Raw genomic sequence first — 25236 nt, forward strand, 5'->3', positions numbered from 1 at the left:
TCCTTGCTTTTATTCCGATATTTGCTCTCAAAAATTACAGGATCTTCCAGAGAGAAGATACCAAAATCCGTGACACTAGGGAGCCGTCATTATTTACGGCTTGGGGGGTCGGAGGAATTGCTTTAGAAACTCCAAAATTTCGAGTAACCCCCCTGCCAACCATGACGTGTAACCCCCCTCTCTGCGACAGAAATTTTGAGTGACCCCTCCCCCCCCCCCGAAAAAAGAAATTGGGAAAGTTAAATATATATACAGTAAAATGGATTGCTGCTGCGACAGGCCCTGTACAGACCCTGATTAAACCCTGTGGTACAGGTCTGTGTTGGAAAGAGGTTCCATTGCTATGACAGGGGCTGATGCACAGGTCTGTATATAGTGCTCTGATGACATGCAGTGTTCTCTGTAGGATTTTTTTACAAGAGTGCGAAAAGCACCACAAGCAACTGCACAACGGGGGGAGGTCAGGAAGGGGGTGTCCCAATATATATATATATATATATATATATATATATATATATATATATATATATATATATATATATATATATATATATATATATATATATATATATATATATATATATATATATACATATATATATTGTGTGTGTGTGTGTGTGTGTGTGTGTGCGTGTGTGTGTATTAATTCATAACTTCACTAAATACTTCAGTACATATCAACAAATTGAGTAGCCCTCTTGTTCTTGTTCTCCACTTTTGAGCACCCCCTTGTTGTAGCTTTCCATTTTTTGAAAGACCCCCCTCAGATTCCTCCGACCCCCAGGCCATAAATAATGACGGCTCCCTTATTCGGCCAACAATTTTTTTCACCCTGAAATGAAGAAATGGAAATATGGGCAAATTTCATTATTTCACCGGTTGACATGACCATTTTACATTAAAATTTGACCTAATTTCGATCTTAGATGTATTTTCTCAGCGCTGCATTTTTCAATCAAGAATAACACGTTCAGCGCGGTGTCTTTATCGGCCAACCTTATTAATTTTTTAATCATTAAATGCAAATAGAAATTACGAATGGTGTAAAATTTGCATTAGGGGTAAATTTGTTTAATTGTTTTATGGTAATGGGGTGCTTGATTTGTCTCCCCTTAATTCAAGTTCTCATTACAGCTTTTGCACCTCCGAGTTCTGCCAAACATGATATGCTGTGTCTTTTGTTTACTTGGCGATTGGGTAAAATGCTAAATTGTAGTTGGTTTTCCCGAGTATGAATAGCGACGTTAATGACGAAACCTCTAGTTGTGCAGTGTCTCCAGCACCTCGAAATTAGAAATTAGAAATTTGCACCACTTGATTCCAACTTAGGGAACTTAAGGAAGTTGGTATTATACCGATCCGACCATGGAGGACTAACACTATAAATATGAATGCTTGGTTCATAAATGAAATTTCAATACAAATTCTTGCACTCAGATTCCGACCAGGTATTTTTATCGATCGACACTTAATGTTAAGATATGGCTTCATAAATATAGCTGGCAGCCTGCTTAGCTGGTCAGCTCACATCATACTGAGGAGGGGAAGCTTGATGGCATTCTTACTTAGGGAGCGTTCAGTTATTATGGCCGGGGCTGGGCCGGCAAATTCTTCCTGTGCATCGGTCAAAATAAGTGAACCCTCCCTACTCACTGCACCAAAACATTGATGACCCCTCCCCCTTTGAAGATGACAAAAATTTCATGACCCCCCCCCCCCAAATCGCTTGAGTAAAGCTGCACACACAAACACCTCTGGGGTGCATGATAGAATAAAAAAAAAAAGATTCTCAGATTTGTTCAAATGACCTTCCTTACAAGCTCATAAGTTGTTAATGTTGAAATATCCCCTTCTGACTTGGTATGATTTTGAAATTACCCCTCAAAGGGATTGGACAGAAATTACAGGTGGATCGCATTATATTTTTGCGCAAGCACATATGTACAAAATTTTGATATTTAGATTTAATTGATAATCAGATATTGACAATGTTGATTCACTATACATGGTAGTCTATGAGAAAACTATGTAATACTTTTTCAATACAAACTATATCTATGCACCTTTTATAGATATTTGATAATTGACCTAATTGTACTTATCGATAATTGGAATAGGGTTGTTACAACTGGTATGTGGAGAAAAATTTGCTGTTGACTTTAGAATTTCACAAACAATGTTCATCCACTATACATGGGAGTCTATGATAAAATTGTGAATACTTTTTTCCAATGAAAAACTTGCTGTACTTGTGCATATACAGATGTTCAATGATTAATATAGTTTTACTTTATTAGAATATGATGGTTCATGTTATGTGTACAAGAAATCTGATTTTGGAATTTCACTGAAAATGTTCATCCACTATATAAAGAAGTCTATGATGAAACTATGAACAATTTTTTTCCAATATAAAAATAGGTAAACCTGTGTATTTATGTACTCTCCATTATTAATATTGATGTGCTTGATTAGACTAGGGTTGTAACAAATGGATTTGTTCGCTAGAAATTGGATTTTGGAATTTCACCGAAATGTAGATTCACTATACATTGGAATCTATGAGAAAACTATGAATATTTTTTTACGATGCTAAACTAAATTAATTTGTGGTTTTACAGGTGTTTGATAATTGATACAAATGTACTTGATACAAATAGGGTATTTGAAAGTTCAGATGTTGACAACAAGTATGATATTGAAATTTCACCTAAAAGTATAATTTCACTTTTCATGGTACTATTAGTCTACAGGTAACTGTTAAATAATTTCCCTGACAAAACTTGCAATATCTCTAATATGTAAGTAATAGGAATTGTTCATTGCCCTCAGTGAGCTTGATTTACAATAAGACAAGCCTCGGAATTGCCATTTCAAGATGTTCATGTGACAATTAATTATACTTTTGTTCAGATTTAATTAACTGACTTCAGAGAATGAAATCATGCAGCAAAACATTTTATCTCCCAGAATATTTCTGAACAATGAAACCAATTTTTGACGGGACGGAAAATTAAGGGACCCCCCTTCTGAGGTGTTTGAAACATGCATGACCCTTCCTCCTGGATTTTGACGGCCCACCCCGTCCGTAATAACTGAACGTTCCCTTAAAGCTTTTGTTTGTAGTCGATGGTTCCTGATCAGTGAAGTCGCATCGCATTAACTTCAAAACGATACCATCAACTTTCTTCATCGTTATTTTTAACCCCATTTCCGTTCTTCTCCGAACTTACTGGAATTGAACTGAATGGAAATTTTTATTGCATTGTTTACTGACATTTCACCAATATCTTTTGTCTGAATCATCGTCGTATTGTCTACAACAGTAGGTAGGCCCTATATCTAAATATAAATCATAGAGTCGGCAAGTTGTACTGTTTGTAACATCTGTCTCGGAATGTTGGCAGACGATCGAAAAAGGCTGGTAAAATAACACATCTAACGGAGCAAATTTTCCGATGGAGCTCAACACTAAGTCATAGTGAAAATTATGTGTGCAAACTGCGATTTATCGATAAGGGAACCTTTAGTAATTACATGGGGTGGGTCGGGGAAATTGGGGGAAGGGCCACTTTTTAAAAATTGTCAAAAGGGGGAGGGTCATTTTTTATAAACCTATCTCGAGGGGAAGGTCACTTTTAACAGAAGCTGATTTTACGGCCAAACCTTTGATTGCCTATGTGATATTTTCTAAAAAGAAATCACAGACGAAATACATTGATTCTTAAATAAATACACATTATCGACAAGCTTCACAAGCAAAGAATATGCAGTGGTATTCTACATTAAACACCTTGAACAGTTAAAAAATGATAAAAGACAAGGTAAAAACATATGGGACAGGTGGAAAAGTGTATGTCAATTATCAAACGTCTTTAAATGCACAGATATTGTTAGCTTTATGTACTATATTACAAACATATTGTTCATAGTTCTCTGATAGACTACCATGTATAGTGAATCCATTTTGATGAAATTCCAAAATCCAATTTCTCGCACAAACATTCACTTGTAACCACCCTAGTTTAATCAAGTATCAATAATCAAGCGTACATAAATACACAGGTTTTTATTTGAAAAAATATTCATAGTTTCCTCATAGACTACAATGTATAGTGAAATCAACATTATGGTGAAATTCCAAAATCCAATTTATTGTACATAAATCCACGTTTTACTTCCCACTTAAAGCAAAGTATATTTACATAATATCAAACATTTATATCAATAGTTTGCCCGACAGACTCCCATGTACATATATTATTTGATATTTTGGGATGAAGCACTATATCAGCCACATCTTGCCTTCTTTTAGTTGCGCATAATATGGCGACCCTTCCGCAAATTTATAACCCTTCAAAAATACTTGCCTGATAAATTGCTACCCTGCCTCCTAAAATGTCAGCCCTTCCGCTGTTATTTCTGTCCTAACTTATATAACAAGTCAATTGTTATATAAATTAGCTGATACTGGTTGAGTTATTCCGGGGAGATTATTGTAGTGATTGGGGAGGATCAAGTTTTAGAATGTCGGACAAGGGGAGGGTCACATTTTAGATAAGAGGTTAGCGGGAGAGTAACATTTTACGCTACAGGTGCGCAAGGAATTCCCCCGGCACACCCCCTGTAATTACTGAAGGCTCCCCAACAATACTAAAGAGAACATGATAACAAATATAATGAAGAAAACATCAAAAGATCATTATTTTCAAAACTTAGAATTTGTTCTTACTGTCTGTCATACATAAACATGGGATGTACCAGTCATGTACAAATTGTAGGGTGATAATGTTATGACGACTAACAAGGCAATCAAGACATGAAATAGGCCTTCCTAAAAGTTGACCTTAATGTTTTTGCAGTTTTTGAACAGAAACAAACTACGTGTTTGTGTATTCCAAATGCTTCATGATTCGGAACTTTTTGAGGTGACTTACCTTCCATCTTCTGACAGTGTCTGAAAACCCCGTTGTTCAATATTCACTGTTCAGGATTTTATTTAACAAATATGTCATCGATTTCTTGCCATGGAAACGCAGTCGTGTCTTCTGTTGTACGAGTTTAATTTAACTGAATGCACATAACTTTTACTGCAAAGGAAAAAGGTGTCTCTTTACTTTGAAAGCAAAGATCTGTAGAATAGTTAAATTTCTACGAGCGAGTTTGTGTTTCCGGTCATCTGAAATTGTTTTCGGTTCCAAAATACTAAAACAAATAATCAGGTTTGATTGTGAAATAAATTTGCTGATTCATTAGGAACATGGAAAAGTTTGTATTTGCATTTGAATATTTCCAACGCTATTGACTCGGGAAGTGCATTTCTGGTGACCGTATCAATATCAATTCATCCACGTGTCATCGAAGAATGACATACTGATCTCTTACAGTTTATATCAGTTATATTGCAAAAATAAAATGACTGAAAGCGACTCGAACTCCAAACTTGATGTCAATCGATCAGGGAATATTTGACAAGCCACGGATGGTGGGTTAGATGTTGGTTTGGACGGGATTGTGTGTAGGCTGTACCTTTCACTTGAAATTTCTTATATGTCTTTTGGAGAAGTGGTAGTGGACGAAAACGGTCATTTCTAGCTTAAAATGTTGAAAGAGTTTCCGAGGATTAAAAGTAATGAAACTTAGTCATCTTCGCTCTATTTACTTTACTGAACATACTGCGGTGTTTGATTTGAAAAATGTGACGAACTGTGAAATAATGCATTGATATGACCTGTATACCTGTCATCTTATCACAATACAACAAACTTTACTATCACACTCTACTATAACGCGTAAATGCAGTTCTTCCACAGTTCCATCGATGAGATTGTTTGGTAGAAATCTTTAGTCTCGCCTAAAGGATGCCAAAACGCGTTGAGATAGATATGGTCAGCTTGACGCGTGTAAAAATGTCATGCAAAGAAGTAATCTTTTATTTTATAAAAAATTTGACAGCTTAAATCTGAAAGTGATCAGTTTCTTTTTTGCATTTAATAGTAGCTAAAATTTAACATCACGCGTTCAACGAATTTAAATACGTCGGATCCTCACAGTGTCTTTGGATTTTGATACTAGCGACTCGGAAACGCACCACTCATAAATACTAAACACTGCCTGATTTCCAAGTAATTGATACGTAAACTTGCAGAGGTCAGGGTCAAATGAAGGACTCTATGCAGCTTTACAAAATTTCTATCGGGCGCCAAAAATAACGATGAAGTGATGTGCCGTTTGTAATATTTTCCCGGAATATGTATCATTTTGTGAAATTCCTGCTTTGGAATTTTCCATTCCATAATCTATGCATTTGCCATAAGTTTATAATCCGCTCTCGTTTAATGTTATCATTTGTGAACTACGATATGAAGATTTGGCATTTTGTAATAACTGTTCGGTGGGAAACCAGGTAATCGATTTGGATTAATATTAAAAGGCAAACCAGATGTATTAGTACAGCTTTTATCTTCACACATGGGGCAATAAATGTGAAGTGACGTAGTTACCATTCAGTATTTCTTTTCGAAAGAGAAGAGTCCTTAGGAAAGATACACAAAAGCTGACACATGCGCAGCAAGCTGCGGGTAGATGGAGATCATTTCATTTAAGTCATATTCATTTATCAGTAATCTAACAAATAGCAAAAATGACCATGACTTGACTTTATGCCAGTTTCGATAGATTGAACGATTTTAACATGACATTCGTAATTTGACGCCAAAGGGTAAAAAAAGAGATGTTGACAAAGCAGACCTGCAATCTCGCTAGAAGACAGTCTGGACAGATAACGAAAATACCAACGAACTAAAACAGCTAGCTTTTCTTACATAGTAAAAGCTTCATTTTACAGTACGAGGACTTTCTATTTTTGAATTCATAGCATGTGTAATCGATATCATTTTTGGTTATGGCTCATTTCGAAAAGATGTTTGTATTCATGATGCAGGAAAACACTAAGAAATAGTGACCCTCTAAGGTCTGAAAGTATTGTTCTCGGTTGGATATTGAGGATTGTTAAAAATCAATTTGTAGTGGAGATTTCAGTGTCGGTTTTGGAAGACTTAATCAAAAATGAGGATGAAATTCAAGTATTCTCTACTTTGTCACCTCGCTTCTCTTTTCCTCTCTATTCATTTAATTTTGTGGACATTTGTACTCCAATACCAAACTAGATGATAATTTACTGACAATTGAAAGAGGGAAGTTTCACTCCAAGTTAGGGAAATTTTAACAAAATCGATACAACGATTCAACCTTCATGATGTAAAACCATTATTTTATGATATGCCTTTCAGTGCTTAGCTCACATTAAGTACACTGGAGTATCATATATATTTTGAAGTCAATTTATCAGAAAGTATCACAATTGCTTTCCAACAACGGTCCCTTAAAATACATGAATACTACCGTCAGATATTTGTCAGAATAAACACAGTAGTATTTACATAAATGAACTGAAAAATTGTGTGGGACATATTCCCTGAAATTCAAAGGGCAACACATTTGCCTTTTTTATCTTTGTTTGTACATTGCCTGCATGGTGTATTGTTCTCGTCTAGTACGGAGTTGCCCTGTCGTTGACGTCATATCTCAACCGACGATATACAAATAATTGGGTACGATTTTGGAACATTTTGATGCGATACTTAGTCATTTGGCATCGGTCATTCTCCGTTGTATCGATTAAGTGACGTCAAACCAAGCTTTTCATTGACAAGCTTTCAGTAAGAGAAATTTGTGACATCGTAACCAGCTTTGGTAGATTTCTGAAATGTAGGGGCAACCAGTACTTAAAACATGTTCAGTTTTAGTCACAGCTTGTAAAATTTATTCGCTGTCAAAAAATGAGGCTGACTGCTTTGCCCTCATTTTAAAATACTACCACGACAAGCCCCCACATCCATGACACCATCAAAAAACAAGTATTTACCAGGCAGCGTAAAACTATCATAAATTTTAGAATAAAAACCGACTGTACGTTGTTGGCATAAGAATTTATGCGATATTTTCCCCAATAGTGGAGATTATCTCAGTCTATTCAAAACGGTAGACCAGTGATAACTGGCGATTATGGGCTAGTTGCCAGGCAATAATTTAGCCTTACGGAAGCCAAAATCGTCAATGCTGGTGTCGTATCATCTGAAAGAAGCGTGAACTGACGACGAGTGACGATGCACACTGTCGTAAATCCGAAGACTACTGTGACTTCTTGAAAGAACGGTCGATAGTTTCCAAGTTCGTAGGCGATGTGCAGAGGCATGTATTAAAAGGATGATTGGAAATCCCATCAACATATTAACCTCTAATACCTAGTACATGTGTATGATTGATTGCGGACCTATTGTCTGTGTTGTTCAACGCTAATAAACTAGCATTAAATATCATACATAATAACATATTGTTATATTAATATGATATAATGCAGCAGTTCAGTAATTCAATAAATCAAGGTACTGTTTTGAAACTTAGTATGTTCATTGACCATCGACAAAAACCGTATACTATGTTTTCAATATTTTACCCTCTGTGAACAGTTTTAAGCATAATTCTCTATGATGTCAAGTGTTACAAGAAATGACCCCAATTTGCCGTACTACTGTAGTTTTGTAATATGAGTTATCTTGCGCATACCCAAGACTTTCATGATCTTCATTCGGATCTTTCCATCGGGGTTTAACTTGGGATTCTCGAACCAATTAGCATTTCATGTTAACCATATTTTCATTTTCCTACATTTTTTTCTATTTGTAAAACGCAAATTCTTGTTCTACTTTCAAGTCACGTGTAAATACCAGGTGGTTAAACTGCATCGATGGAATGACTAATGCTATATTGTTAACAATTGAATTTTAGTCCGAATTCGAATCTACTTGTCACTGCAAATTACACTTTTTGGTGCTTTGGCAAGATGAATACTGCTGTATTTCATCACACTTTGATGTACTGTTCTACAGAGCGAAAATCCAGACAATCCTACCGAAAGTGAAATCTAAGGCTACGTCAAGTGTGCAATCGAACACACAGACAAACACAGAGGGAAACAGAAGAATACTGTGTTCTGTTTTCAATAAAGAGGTCACATCAGTCAAGTCACAATAATTTAGAATATCAGCTTTCATCTCATGTACCTGTAATTAATACTTTTGAACTTTTTGTATTGCGAACGTGAAGGACAATGGGATGTGGTGTTACTATTGCCAAAAATATCACCTAAATTTAATGCATCCATTACAGCTGTGAATTAGAATGATACTTTTATTTGGGTGTCGACCACTCTAAGACCTCCAATACAATTGGTTAAGACCTACGACAGCAATCTAATTTTGATAATTCTTTGTTTTGCTAAGTCTACAATGTTAAGAAGGTATTCTGTTGATGACGTACAAATCGAGGTTGTTGGTAGTGGATGTGATGCATGAGTGACAGTTCAATGGTTTTAGTCATGAAGTCATCAACATCCAATCAATGTTGAGAATGATAGAAAAAAAAACGTACAGACTCGTGCTAATTTCATCCATATCCCATAATGCATAACCTTTATTATTCAGTGACACCTACACTGAATGCTTCGGTCAAAGTTTTCATAGTATGCCTATATTTATATTTAGTAATCAAACAGATGTGTATTGTCTATTCCAATACTCTGTACAGAATTGCAAGTGATACCAGGGCATCAATAAATAGCGGTTCTCGCTGAGGGCTGGCTCATATTTTCTTTGAGAAGCACGGCAGTGATCATGATGGCTACCGTAATCTTTCAAAGTTTACTGTTGATCGCAGCTCTCTGGGTAAGTAATACTTCGCTGCATTCGATCGCGTGTTGTCTCGTAGAAGACTGTGTTATTCTATGAATATTATCTCTCTCCCCCGGTTTTGTTTACCGTGATGTAACTGCGTTTCTTTCAGAAAGACTAAACAGATGTCTCCTAAAAAATTCACGGTGTTTAAGTATTACAAATATTTATATACGTTAGGATTTTCGTACAATTCACGAATCTGCTTACATGGAACGGGTGTATATGGATTAAACTAACCGAATCATGATGTACCACTCGTCTGTATGTGCGTTATTACCGGACACGTACACGAGTAATCGGAATAGCACCGACCGCCACCAACAATGTACTACGTACCGGAACAATTTCGACCAAACCACCACTCGACCGAGTATAACATATGTCAGAGGATTGGGTTTTTAAATTGAGGAAACCTCTATGGATTCAGTTTTTCTTGATACCGTCACCTTTTATATAAAACTTTACATCGTACATCTGACACATTTTCATTGCTATTATGAAAAACAAACCTCCATGTATGTTTCTCCTAAAGATAACTGCCAATCCAAATGAATGAATGTAATTGTAGTAAAAAGCTTGTAACCATTCCACTGTTCGTCATACTGAATGTGAAACCGACACCACCAAACCAACAAATACAAAATATTTCTATACGAAATATTTCCATGATCTAACATTAACTTTACTATAAACTTCGAATGTATCCATGATACTCCGTGATTTGAGTAATATACCACTAAGGTTCATTGCCCCGGATGAAGCTGATAAACTTTTGAAATTACAGTTATGGAAACAAAATATCAATCTTGCTGAGAACTTTGAACGGTCAGTAAACTTGGTCCATCATGGATAACAAATTAATTAAAATGTGTAGATAAGACGATGTGCAACTCGAAGAAACTGGAGGAAAGTGATAATTGGTCGAGTAAAAGTCTAAAAGCAATCAGCTCAATCATGGTAAAACACCATTGGCCTTTTCAGTCAGATCACGCGTATATCACAAATATTGTCAGTCAAAATCTCTTTTTGACCACATCTTGGTGCTCATTCACACATTTTTCAAATTGAACGTATAAATTCAGTTGATTTAGAAGCAGAATGATTTTATTTTGAAGAGACTGCAGGACAGATGTATCGAGTTATTGGAGGAATATTTACAACTCAGTGAGTTTTTACTGTTTAATTTGTTCATGTGAATGAATAAGGTGAGCAAAAAGCAAGGATAGTGTTTGAGACTGGAATTTTCCCCCAATCTCTAAAAATAGCCAAAGTCACACCAATCTTTAAAAAAGGCACAAAAGATGATCCAGGAAATTATAGACCTATATCAGTATTGCCCCTGTTAAGTAAGATTCTAGAAAAAATTGTCAATGCACGCTTAATTCAGTACATAGAAAAAAACAATATTTTATATGAGCATCAATATGGATTTCGTCATAAATACAGCACAAAACTTTCAATTGTAAATCTAATCAATTATCTTATCAAACAACTTGATAATGGCAAAGTAACACTCGGTATTTTCCTTGACTTCTCTAAAGCTTTTGATACAATCAATCATGAAATTCTTCTTTCTAAACTTTCTCACTATGGTATTCGAGGTCTTCCTTTACTTTGGTTCAGAAATTACTTACACAATAGATCCCAACTAGTCTCTGTCAATAATAATGCCTCATCATTCCTTAATGTTACATGTGGAGTACCACAAGGATCTGTCCTTGGACCTACCCTATTCTTACTATTTATCATGACATTGCCCGTTCCTCACATACTTCAATTTTAGATTGTTTGCTGACGATACCAATCTATTTCATACTTTCCCTGCTAACCAAGTTAATATAAATTTAAATACTGTCGACATTCACCTCAATACTGTAGTGGACTGGTGCAGGGCTAACAAACTTACTGTAAACTACCTCAAAACAAATTACATTGTCTTCAGAAATCATAACAAACATATTTTCTTGAATGGTACTCTACACATCAATGATACAATTATCAATGAGGTTGAAGTGACATCATTTGTAGGTATTCACATGGACAGACATCTTAAATGGTCAAAGCACATTAAAATGATTAATTCTACTATCAGAAAAAGATTGGCATCCTTTTCAAATTGAGACAGTTTTTACCACGCAATATCCTTATTCTTCTATACAAAACTTTCATCCTACCACACATCACTTATGGTCTTGAAGTTTGGGGTTCAACATATTCCTCACATCTCAATAGTATCTTTCTTTCGCAAAAAATGGCAGTCAGAGCTATAACTTTCAGTGACTTCACAGCAAACTCAGCTACTCTTTTCAAACAACTTAATATTCTCGATATATACAAATTACATAAATTACATATCAGTACATTCATGTATGATCTTATAAATAATAACTTGCCACACAGTCTTACAACATACTGTCAGTTGCCTTCTCATTGCTACAGTACTCGTCATAAAATTAATGGTAACCTTTATGTCCCAAGTGTCAACACTTTCCCAAGTGTCAACACTTCCTTGGGTAAATTCTCGATATCATATACAGGCTGCATCTATTGGAATACATTACCTAAACAAATTAAAACAAAAACCACTAGAAGTTCGTTCAGACACTCCCTTTCAAGTCTCCTCATACACGGTTAGTGTTTTACATGACGAAGAGTTATATTCAACTTTACAAATATGTATATCATAGATATATAAATATATATATTTCACTATACATTTTGTTTTTTGTTTTTTTTTGTTTTTGTTTGTTTTTTGTTTTTTTTATTTTTTATTTTACATATTTTCTACTTATTCGTAATGTATTTTTTGTAGTTCTTATTTACTTAGTTAGTTACTTAGCACTTTCAAGTCTACTTTTACACGATTGTTTTTTGGGTTTTTTTTTTTTTAAGTGATGAAGAGTTATATTCAACTTTACTATATGTATATCATATTTAAATATATATATATTTTATATACGTTTTTTTTTCTCTCTTATCGTTTTCTTTTTTACGCATTTCTACTTACTCGTAATGTATCTATTTAGTTATATATTTATTTATGTAGTTGTTCTTTTATTCACTTAGTTACTTTGTTACAATTAGGTTACTTTGCAATCCCACTACTTTCATGTACACTACCCTCGATATACTTCAGTTTTCTTTTTTCTTCTTCGTTTCCTTGCTTTAACATCAAATGGCTTTGGGAACGGACTAGACTAGCATTTGCTATTTTCCGTTTCCATTTACCCTTTATCACAGCACAACTCAGATGTACATTCATCATTGAATTGTAATATTATTATGATTAAGGGTAATAAAGATTATTATTATTATTATTATTATTAAACGAAAGAAATAGCATTTAGGGAAAGTGTATAAATATACACAAAGAAGAAGTCAGAAAATAAAAAATATAGGCTGATTTCTGAAAATATTATCCACACATCAGTACAGTTGTGATGATTTGATCGTACCAGTTGTCTTTTAACAATAGCAGAAAAAATTCAATCGTACGCTCCCTCTAACCTCGTCGTCTTGTCCATGTCTTTATTTAAGGACAGCTGAACTAAGAAAGTTCATTCCTTGGACTATCGATAGAGGAAACAGACGTAGGTACGAGGGGAATTTAGGACTCGTTTAGGAAAAAAATAATGTACAAGAAAAGAAAAAAATCTACGTACCAAAGAAAAACAGGCACTTCTGATTCAGATATTTCCCCTTTAAATTCTCCCTGCACTTTAAGACTACAATGGCACCAAGATCGATTATCAGCACACTGCCACTAAGTGTTGAACACAGCTATGACTGTGTCCAAAATCGTGTTCTCGCTATTTAGTTTGAATATCCATTTGATTCATCTCACAGGGTTATTTATGATGTACTTTAACAGTGTTGAAAAACTTCAATACGAACAGTTGAAAACATTACATGTCTGTTACATCTTCTGACAATGGCACTAGCATTTGATGTGAGTTATGCTGGTTCGTGCAATACCTGCAGAAACACATGCCAAAAATGAAGACAAAGAGAGAATGGAAAAAATAAACGTGGCTTAGTATCAATACGTTGTGTATTGTTTGCCATTCAAAACACATCGCACATTACAACTATTCTGTTCCTGCCTATTTACAAGTTGCAGAACAAAAATAAATGAATCCCTCATAAATGCAAAATATAACGGTCGTTTTACTAATCATATCGGTCGAGCCAGCCATCGCTCCATCCAGCTGCCACCTAGCCACTGTTATACATAGACACCAATGCATTTTGAAGCAAATGGTTGTTTATGCATTCCGGGTGTAGATGTGTTCATAGTTTATTATAAGGGCCGTCAAATTATACAAGCTGACGTTTAAACCGAGTAGACACGATGAGAATTATCAACAAATCTGCCATCGATACTGACAAATCATCTGGTCTCCTCTTTCAGGTGACAGATGCTGTTCCTGCTGCAGAATCAAGGGGTACGTATGGTAGGCTGCGTTCACAAATAACAGTTAGGGGGGGGGGGGCTGGAGGAATCGCGATTGAAATCTTGTTTTCTTTCAGATCCCCCTGGCTACCCTCAAAATATTTCAAGTCCCCCTCCCTAAATTTCCATTTAGCCGAATTTTTACTGGGGATGCACGCAAAGAAAAACATAAACATGTATTGGGCAGTTCTGCGCACAGATGTTCAACACTACTTGTTACTAACAGTTTCTAGAGCCATATTCCTAGGACAAATTCTTAAACTGATTCATTTTTAAACACATCAGTCAAAGCCGACTTAAGTTAATCTAACTCGATCTTGCCATGCCAATGGCACCTGCTGAAGAGCACTCAAAATAACGATCATGAGAGAGTATGCAAATTGTGAATTCCTGGCTACATTAGATGCCACTTATAAGTTTTACAAAATTGACAATACTGGAAGGTTAAAATATTTAATCAAATAAACATTTTAATCTCTAAAATGTTTGGCGTAATAATGGTAAATTGGTGAAATTAAAGTACAGTAATTCTATTTAGTCACACATTTTTTTCCATTTAAATTAGAATCTTTACTGTACCAAGTTTTACTTTTGTGATATTTTACGATGAGAATGTGAAAATTTAGAAAATCAAGCATGGTGACCCCCATATTTTTCCTTTAATGTTTGAATCTCTTATTATTCTCATATGCCAGAATTCAAACTCCCTGATAAACTTTCAAGTCTCCTGGTCTTCCATGTGTTGCTTTCTGGCCTGATCTTGTGTTGTTGTTGTTGTTGTTGTTTCTTTATTCCTCCTCAACACATGAGAAGAGTTACATCAACACATTAAATTACAGAGGTAGTAAGGGAAAAAAGTTACTCAAAAAAAACAACACTAAATTATATAAGTAAGCTTCTTACAGAAGGCAATACACGATACTAAGTTCAGTTCTCAAGGCACATTTGCACAAAGTCCAGCACAATTTCTTGAAGAGTTGCTTGTTCACCAGACTCCTGGTAGTGAATCATGTAAATACTATCTCCTAAAATATTTCCAATGAAGTCAAGGTCATTTAAGTTGAAAAGTGTTGCAGAAACAGTAATGCTCATTTTGTCGAAAAGACAGTTCCAAAAAGAGTCTCTTGCTATTGTTGTATGACAACAGGAAGTTAACAGATGAGTCAAAACATCATCAACTGTATTTTGACACTTAAAACAGACTTCATTTCTAGGAAAAGTGAGAAGTTTCATAATACTGTAAACAATTTCTCGGCGTTCAGGAAAATTGCGTAAATATGTGTATAAGTGAAATGGAGCTAACTTAGTGTGCAATCGAGAGTAAACCAGCATATCATCTCTACTTTCCAATCTTTGTCTCCAGCAATTATTTTCATTCTCATGGATGGCATCATTCACAATTGTCTTCCAGATAGGTTTTGGCGGGAAATAGCCAGTAGCGCAAAATTCATCAAGAAAGCATGTCAGATTGTATTTTGAAATGATCTTAACAGTATCAGCAATAAATCCTAAAAATTTCTCTGTATAAGACAGTTTGAATTCAAAAAGACGATGTAAAAAAATACATTTTCTTGTTGAAAAAATATTACAGTTGCAAAGATTTCCAAAAGATTTCTTGTGTACAAGAGTGTTTCACTGTCATGAGCATGACCCAAACTCTTCTTCAGTTACTTCCCACAACGTGTTGAACTGTCCAGTATGCAGCTTGCTATCACAGCCTGTGAATATGTTCCCCGCATTTGTATCATTGACAAATGACTTCCACTCTGGACTCTAATTCAATTATCACCCAATATTCACATATGCAGGCTTTTGTCGACAAACTGAATATTTTTGTTTCAGCACGCTGTAGGGAGACAGTAAGAAACTGTATTTGATAGAGTGGATAGAAATATTAAAAAAAAAACTATCAACAGTTGTAACTTTTGCCCCGATACTTGGCATACTTATTTGTTTTCCTACAAAAATTCATACATTTTTAGATTTTTTCAAGACAAAAGTAATAAAATGCGGCAAAATGGTTCCAGATCTTGTTTAATAATGACTAACATTAGAACAATTGGATGACATTAAAATGTTATTAAATTTTCATTGGGTCACCCACCAAACCTTGGAATATTAAAATAAGGGATCCAAAAAATTTCAGGTCCCCCTTTAGGCAGAGCAAAATTTTCAAGTCCCCCTCTACTACCCCCAAAATTTTGAATCCCCTGAATTCCTCCAGTTCCCCCTGTTTTTTGTGAACGCAGCCTCATTTATTAGGAACCACGTGACTTTGTGTAACTTTCCATATTAACTCAGTGACAATCTTCACCATGAAATGTGACTCATCATTCAAAAGTGAATGAAAAAATACCATGTTTTCTTTATGGCGTTTATTTTTGTTGTTGCTTCGTAGTTTGTAAAAGTAACGGCTGACCGTGGAGGCAGTATGTGCTCTCAATGGCAGAACATAACCATCAACCTGTATGTCTTTGCAATTTAATATTTAGATATTGAACTCATTGAGTCAAATTGACTGGCTATTTGCAGGTGTTCGTACGGTAAGAAGAGGACTGGCGGAAGATAGTTCTCTGTGTAATGATAACTATCCGTTACTGTGTACTGATCGTATATTGTGTGTGAAAAGAAGCCAAGTGTGCGATGGTTTCGACAATTGTATAGATGGCAGCGATGAAGAAGACTGCGAAAGTGGTAAGTTATCTGAGGAATTACGTAAACGCTACGCTAGAATGTCACAATAGAATGGCAACACAAGACAATTACGTGTGATTACGTGTCGAAACTATGCAAATAACACAAATAATATAGATAGTTTTAAGAGTGAAAATTAAGAATTGTGTATTCACTATTATAAGTAGATGGAGGTCAAGGTCATTTCTCAAGAAGTGTCTGAATGCCTGTATACTGTTGATATGAAAACACGACAGGGCCTTTTCTAATCAATTCTACATTCAGTTTCTACATTCCACTTTGTTAATCTTCGTCTGAAGATTGACCGAACCAACAGAGCCATCATAGATGAATTGACCTCAATTACCAAAACCAACAGAGACATCATAGATGAATTGACCGCAATGACCCAAACCAACAGAGCCATCATAGATGAAGTTAACAAGTTTCTTGACATGTTCACATATTTGATCATAAACTAGGGATGGAAGGGCGACCAAAAATTGTTGCCATATGAATGAAGTTGAAATTTCGAAGGATGCAGCATGAAAGATTAACCCACAATGCCTGTAACAAAAACTTTATGAGCGGAGGCTGACTTTCAATATTCTGTGTGGACATGACAAAACAGGCAATATAAACTACTCTTAGATTTAGAAGACTTGACTTTGTATCACCATAGAATGTGAAACCAAATTGATGATAGTGCTCTCAGTTTAGTAAGTCAAAAATGTCGAAAGAAAGGACCAAAATAAAATTCAGGAATCTCGTTCAGATATTGATGACATAAGAAATGCCTCTTTATTGTGACAGACGTTGCTTTAAGAACCGAGGCAATGATACAAAACGTGGTTTTAATGGCTTCAAAACATGGTCTTTACAAAGTAAAAAGTTATAGGAATATCTTTTGTGCATGTATCAAGATATCACACCTCTACGTTGGATGTCTCTCGTTCCAAATTCAATACTGAAATACTAGCTCTGCATGGCAGGGCTGTGTGTTACCGGCGTTATACGGCCTCCCGTGTAACGCCGGTAAACACACAGCCCTGCTATGCAGAGCTACTGAAATACATGCCATGGTCGGGTCTGAAGAGTAGCTTCGCTGTGTACTTCACAGTGATTGACAGGTTTACATCTGACATCATGAATGCCCGCGTACACATGTCATCTGCATTTAACTGAATAACATTGATGGTCGATGCAATCAAGGTGATTCCCATAATGCAATTGCAATGGTTGGGACTTCTGCAATGCTTTGAAGTGATCGAATGAATATTTTTGAATAAAAATTATTCACGATTTTCAAACTTCCAAAATGGTAAAGAATTTTCGAATTGTGGTGAATAATAAGACGTATCATTCTATGTCATTCAGAGATATCTTGCTAGTACACATTGCTCGACTCTCTCTCTCTCTCTCTCTCTCTCTCTCTCTCTCTCTCCTTATAGACATTTATGGTCGTGCAGACTAATTTCAATTAAGGAGACGTTTTAGACGTAAACACTGATGTCACCATACATGTACATTTTGTTTGATTTTGTTTGTAGATGGCGAAGACAGGTGTGACCAAACTGAAGCACCAAAAACCAAAGGCTCCTGTTCAAACCCAACGGGAAATGTTGACTGCAACACTGGTCTCGACAACGTACGTACACAGCTGTTAAATTCACACAACTACTATCGTTGTCTGCACGGTGTACCAGCCATGACTATGTCATCTGAACTAAACAACTACGCACAGGAATGGGCAGAACACTTGAAGAGCACAGACTCAGATGATCATAGTGATAGAGGCGAAAACCCGCCATCCCGCGGTGAGAATATCTGGACTGGTTACGATGCAAGTAGATGGACGAACGTTAATGATTTTACTGGTAAATATATCATTGAACGGATTATATACAGAGATACAAACATCATTAATATTACAGCAAGTCAGTTGCACACCAAATATGGTCATTAACTCGTAACTTGATAAGTTTCTTAAACTTCATTGACTAAATCAGGTGAACTCTTTAGTGTTCATAAAATATTCCAAATTGGAATGGAATGGTTCGAAATTGGAGTGGAATGGTTCCAAATTGGAAATTCCGAATTGGAATTTTCATCACATGTGTCACAAGTGAAAAAGGGGCTTCTTCAAAATTTGTAAAAAAGTAGATGTTGTTGTTGCAAAGTTATTGCTTGATCGGTATATACATTTAAGGTAGATCGCACCTCGGGGACAGATATTCGGACTCTCAATTTTTTACAATTCTCTTCCGATCTGCCACTTGTGGGGGTTCATTTTAAAGCTCTTCGTGTAAGAAAACTTTTCATCGGCTTACTTTTTCGAAAATCGAAAATTTAATTTTTTCTTCATAGAGTTAACACAGGGATGGCGGCCATTTAGAATTTTAAATATCGATAAATCTTAGGTTATTTGTTTCTCTAGTACCAAAATTTGCATGGTGACCCCCGATTTTTATTCTTGATTTAGTAAGAGAATGGCTGAAAGTTTCATTAACGAAAGTTTCAGCAAAAGTTTAAGTCTTTCATTTTCGAGGTGCATACTACCTTAATTCATATTGACAGGCTTTCTAGGGGGCAGAGTGGTCATTTGTACCGTTTAGGTAAAAACAATTTGATTTTGGGGTAGGAATTCAGAGAATAAAAATGTTTTAATCACTCAAAGAGCAAAAATTTATTAATGTTGCTTATTCTAAAACTGACAATTTAAGCAATTGAATTTTACATTAATAAAACAGGCTGCCTCAGAATTTGGAAACACAAACCTACCATGATGGGAAAAAAACTTGTTCACACATAACCCTCCCATCCCTTCAACAAATTGTAATTTTTGGCATTTTCGGTTAGGAGCACAGAGTTCTTTTTAAAAGTTTAGGTATGTGCCATTTGATTTGGGGGTGGGCGATTCAGGGAATGAAAATTTGTTAATCGCTCAAGGAGCAAAAATATTATCAACTTTGCTTAGTCTGAAACTTTAAGTTCCAGTTGATAATTTAACATTAAGAAAACAGGCTGACTTAGACTTTGGAAACACTACCCTACCATGATGGGGGAAACACTATCCTACCATGATGGGGGAAACACTATCCTACCATGATGGGGGAAACACTATCCTACCATGATGGGGGAAACACTATCCTACCATGATGGGGGAAAACTTGTTCACACAATATTTCCTCCCACCCCTTCCTTGAATCACATGGTTCTCCCCTTTGAAAAGCTCTGTGCACGTGGTATCTTTGATAGGGGTGAGCCATTTGATATCCTGAGGGGCTTGGAAGATTTGGGAGGCATTATTTCAAGAGTTTGCCTTTAAAAAAAAATTCCTGCCAAGAATGGCAGAAAAAATAAAAATGATTGCTAGCAGATATGAAGGAAAAAGTAATGGACATTCAGTTACTTTAAGTCTCTGCTTAAAATATTTGGCACAGCCTCCGGGCACCCAATTTTATAGTATTTGTAATTTTTGGCATTTTTGTAAGGAGCTCAGGGTTCGTTCGTACTGTTTAGGTAAATACCATTTGATTTAGGGGTTGGCAATTAAGAGAATGAACATTTGTTAATCACTCAAGGAGCAAAAAAGTTATTAACTTGGCTTAGTCTGAAATTGAAAGTTCCAGTTAAATAATTTTACATTAAGAAAACAGTCTGGCGGTAATTATTTAGGTGTTCATAATTTGCCCTCCAAATGAAAATCTTTTGCCTAACCCTTCCGCACTCAAACTTCATTTATTCCCTTTTTTGCTTGTTTCTTCTCCCCATTGTGAATTTTTGACGCTCTCCTGCCCTGTAACGAAAAAAACTTCTTGTTTTCCCCAGCCCTTTAAAAAAATTTATCCGGTCCCAAGGCCAATCAACCAATATCTGCCCTGCCCAACAAAAAACTAAAATCTGCTCCCTGCCAGCTAAAAATATGTCCCCCACCCAAGCAAAATTAAAACTTCACCTGCATTCAAAAAGTTGCTCCCGGAATAGCTTTTTTGATGAATAGCTCCATTGACTGAACCTGGCAGATGCTGTTTGCCTTTAGTTCTATGTAAACTTTTGCGCTGGTTTACATTTCTTTCCCTTTACTGTCTTTGCCATGTCATATGAAGAACATCATCTTAACAAAAAGAATGGCAAATATTGGCATTTCGGAGTGCCCATGTGCACAAAGAAAACATTCCTCTGAATGGCCGAGTGAAAAAAAGTAAAATTCACACAGACACACTCAAAAAAAATAATTCCTGGTGAAGCAGGGACGAAAAAAGCGTCCCTGCGTCAGTCTTCCAAGCCCTTCTCAGAATATCAAATGGTCCAACCCTTAGTAAAGTACCTTATGATGATTAGCTCTTGGAATAGTTTAATGTGACCGATAATTCTTAAAGAGTAACTGATACAAATCTTTAGTACAAACTTTGTGTTAATCACGAAGTTAGTGTTTTTCCACCTGTCTAAATCTGTAACATGCACTGGTGAAATAATTAAATGGTAGCATCTCTAATCTTTATCGGTTCTAAACTTGACAAAATTTAGAAAATATACATTACAAAGTAAAACTGTCCTCTAGACGTATTCTTTGTCATATTTATACTGTGATTTAGAAAGAGGAAACTGGCGACGATTGCTCAATAAAAACAAATATCTATGATGTCACCTTCATAACGCAACTTTGCCATTGTTATTACAGGCGAGGTTCCAGTCGAAAATTGGTATTCAGAGATCGCGTATTACGATTTCACAGGAGCTACGTCATCGGGAAACAAAGCAGGTAAACACGATGAATCTATATGTTTATTTGGTCAAAATTGACAAAATAATGGGTAAAAGGTTGTTGCTACCTCATCCTGTATAATGGACCAAGTAAGAAATAAAAAAAAACCCAACCTAGTCCATAGCCAGTAGAGTTGGCCTATGGATGCAAATCTTAAACTGGTCCTGTTATTCAATAATTAACAATTGCAATCTGTGTCAATGACATAGACCCTGAAATCAAATGAAATGCACTTTCATTCTCTGATTTCATTCTCTGATTTCACGATGATAATCAAATTTCAATACTTATAAATTGTATATGCTGTTTTTGATACGTTTATTGCACTCTGATTTTCTGCTGAAGTTCTCTACGTTCGATAAACACGAAGACTTATAGAAATCAAAAAGAGTGTTGCCACCATGATGTAATAGTCTTTATCAAATTTAAATGTACCTCAGCTATTAAAATTTGACATTTAAAATTTAAACCAATCTTGCTTTCATATCATAATGTGGAATTTCCTCAATTACTAAATTTCACTTCCGAAAACCATTTTCCTGGCAGGCCATTCTACTCAGTTGATCTAAGTTTCACTTCTGAAAACCATTTTTCTTGGCAGGTCATTTTACTCAGTTGATCTGGAAGGAGAGCACTCAGCTTGGCTGTGGTGTAGCAACGGCAGATAGACAATATGGCCCTAAGTTCTATGTCGTCTGCCAATATATCAAGGCGGGAAATACTGTGAACTTCGAAGAGAACGTTCCTCCACCAATCTAGAAGCTATAGTTGATGACGTCGGTGATTGCGTACACCTAATGCCATCAATCATTTTTGCATGATCATGTTTATTCATCAGTTGAACTTTTTTCTTGTTATTTTTCAAATTGTGTACTGTATTCAAAAATATTATGTATGTGTAGAATTTTGTAGTATTATTGTAGATATAACCAATGGCACTATGATAGTGAGACCAACTCGGAGACATAACGAGGATGTCTAGTCTTTCTTCGCATTTCAAGAGACTGGGTGGAATCACCACATAAGCATTGCAATAACCATTTTCCAATTTGTATCAGGGAGGATTATAATTTGTCGAGCCAAAAGTCCACAACGGTTTGCCGTAAATGCTAAAAGTCCACAAGGGGTTGCCGTCAATGCTAAAAGCCCACAAGGGGTTGCCGTAAATGCTAAAAGTCATGCAGCATTGACGGTAGGGGCGTATATGGTCCCGTTCTACCCAGCAGAACCTGTGCAACCGTGAAAAGTATTTAAAAAGGGTTTCATTTTTAATGTGATCTCTACAAGGAATGCAAAAATTCGATTTGAATCCAAAGTCAAGGGCATGAACCCAGAGGTTTTGAATTTTACGTGGCTCCACAACAAGGATGTGAAAATTATGTAAAGACATTCAGTAAACAATTTGAAACTTTTAAAGAGATTCATCAAAAAATTGCCCAAATAATAATGTTCTCTCATTGTCATCATATACGTAAAGTTAGTCAACCAGATGTGTTAATTCCAATTTACCTTCCCTGTTTTAAACCCATGAAAACAACGGACTGACATGGCATTGAGAACTACCCGGTAAATACTACGAACATCAACACTTCAAGTCTATTCCGGGTACAAAGAGTACAGCTTCAATAATGGTCGTCATCAATAGAGAAAACAAGTTGTGAATAATTTGAACTGATTAATTCACGGAAAACTTCTTGCTCTATCTAGAGGATTATGTCACGAACAGACACTGCAAATCTTGCTGCAGAAGTTGCCATGAATAGTCAATAATAAAGCTCTGTGGTGTTTACAGACACGATTGGTTATTGTCTTTATTGCAAATGACAAATGGTTTAAGATTTCATAGTGAAGAAAAATTCTAGAAGTGAAACTTGCTATTAATTGACCCATTGCACTCCACGAGTGGAAAAAAGCGAAACTGTAGCTTTCAGTTCAACTTAGTTACCCTTTATCAGCAGGAATGATTATACTCCACGAGTGGAAAAACGGTTTCCAAATATTGCTGCTGACAGAAGACAAAAACAAGGTGCTGCTTCCAAGAGTAAAAAGCCTGAGGCGTCCCAAAGCCAATCAGGTAAATCCATCATTGTAAACGAGTTGTTATGCTTTGTTTGGAACAAGATCGATGTCTTGCCCTCTGATATAATTGTCAAACTTTGTGTTGACACCTATGACGATAAGGATGTTGAACAGGCTAAGAGATTGCTATTCGATTCGTGCAATTTTGACACAAGTCGTTTTATTCGTCGTCAAGGCCAAAACAAGCGAAGTAACAATGTCCAGGATATGCTAGCCTTGTTTCACGAACTTGACGAATATGATGTGCCATGCTTTGTAGCCTCTGATCTCTCACGACTACCACCTATCGATGTTTTCCATATTGATGTATCTGTTTTAATAAAGGCTATTCGAGTTCTACAACGTGAAGTTTCTCAGTTGAAGGGGAATAGTACACTTGCTGATCGTGAAACTGGACTCCGGGCTGAACTTGTATCTTTACGTGTCGAGTTGAATTCCATGAAAGAGTCATTGCTGAAACAGGTGACACACTCTGAATCGCACAGTGAGCCGCAGTTGTTATGCAACTCTGAACAGAAATGCGACACAGGTGCTTGTATTACTGATACCTCACCGCATTTCCGACATCCGAACAAAGAAGTTGCCGTAAGTGGAGAGGGTCTCGACAGTGACTTTGATGAGCATGAAACTATTGTCAAACAAGTTTTCCGACCTACGTATTGTGATGTGGCTAAAAATGCGAGATCATCAGCAATCAATGACAAGTCGTCTGCTAAAGTAATCAGCATTGGCCAAGGTGTAACTTTTGATGTACCAACTCGTCTTCCATCGACTTCCAGTTGTCATGATTACACTTCAGTGAACCATCGTCATCGTTCGGCAAGAAGATCAAACAAGAGATCGAAAACCTTTATCACTGGAAGTAACACCGAAACTTGCACACTGAAAGCAGTGAAGAATACACCTCGTGTTGAACTGTTCGTGAGCCGTCTGTCACCCCAAACTACAGCGGATGAAATAACGTCTCATCTTCATAACATCGGTTTTAAGGACGTAAAATCTGTACCTTTACAAACTAAATATGACACTTACTCTTCCTTCAAATTAATTACAACATCTGATAATAGCAAAGGAATCTTAAATCCTAACGTCTGGCCATCAGGTATTCTCGTGAGAAAATTCTATCATGCCAGGAATACACAACAAAGTTCATGCTTCATATAATTGTCGAGGAATCAAATCCTCTATTGAATCTGTGAGGGATATTTGTGAACGATGTGCCATTTGCTTTCTGCAGGAACATTGGCTATCTAAGTCAGAACTTAGCTGGTCACATATTAGTGAAGATTATTATGCGGTTGGGGAAACGTCCATGGATGATGAGAGTGGAATCCGATATGGTCGCCCTTTTGGCGGTGTCGCTGTTCTATGGAGAAAGTCCATTGGCTCTGTAAATGTTAAGCGTTATAATGACAGCCGCTTGATTGGTCTTGAAATTAGCCATTCTAGCGGTGTTCTCACCTTGATCA

At 36.1% G+C, this 25236-nt stretch overlaps 1 protein-coding gene across 1 annotated transcript; it reads left to right on the forward strand.

Moving 5' to 3' along the window:
* Positions 1-9539: 9539 nt before the first annotated feature.
* Positions 9540-23481, forward strand: LOC139126538 (Golgi-associated plant pathogenesis-related protein 1-like). The gene is made up of 6 exons (XM_070692592.1): positions 9540-9785; positions 14206-14239; positions 16780-16941; positions 18471-18797; positions 21605-21685; positions 22290-23481. Exons 1-6 carry the CDS (start codon positions 9735-9737, stop codon positions 22445-22447), a joined length of 813 nt encoding a protein of 270 aa, XP_070548693.1. The 5' UTR covers positions 9540-9734; the 3' UTR covers positions 22448-23481.
* The last annotated feature ends 1755 nt before the right edge of the window (positions 23482-25236 follow it).

The sequence above is a fragment of the Ptychodera flava genome (assembly GCF_041260155.1).
Source record: "Ptychodera flava strain L36383 chromosome 3 unlocalized genomic scaffold, AS_Pfla_20210202 Scaffold_27__1_contigs__length_13241970_pilon, whole genome shotgun sequence".
Taxonomy (NCBI): Eukaryota; Metazoa; Hemichordata; class Enteropneusta; family Ptychoderidae; genus Ptychodera; species Ptychodera flava.

Coding starts and splice junctions, on each gene's coding strand:
- LOC139126538 (XM_070692592.1), top strand. CDS start 9,735: ATGATGGCTACCGTAATCTTTCAAAGTTTACTGTTGATCGCAGCTCTC. Junction 9,786..14,205: donor TGTTGATCGCAGCTCTCTGG/GTAAGTAATACT, acceptor CTCCTCTTTCAG/GTGACAGATGCTGTTCCTGC. Junction 21,686..22,289: donor GTCATCGGGAAACAAAGCAG/GTAAACACGATG, acceptor TTTTCTTGGCAG/GTCATTTTACTCAGTTGATC.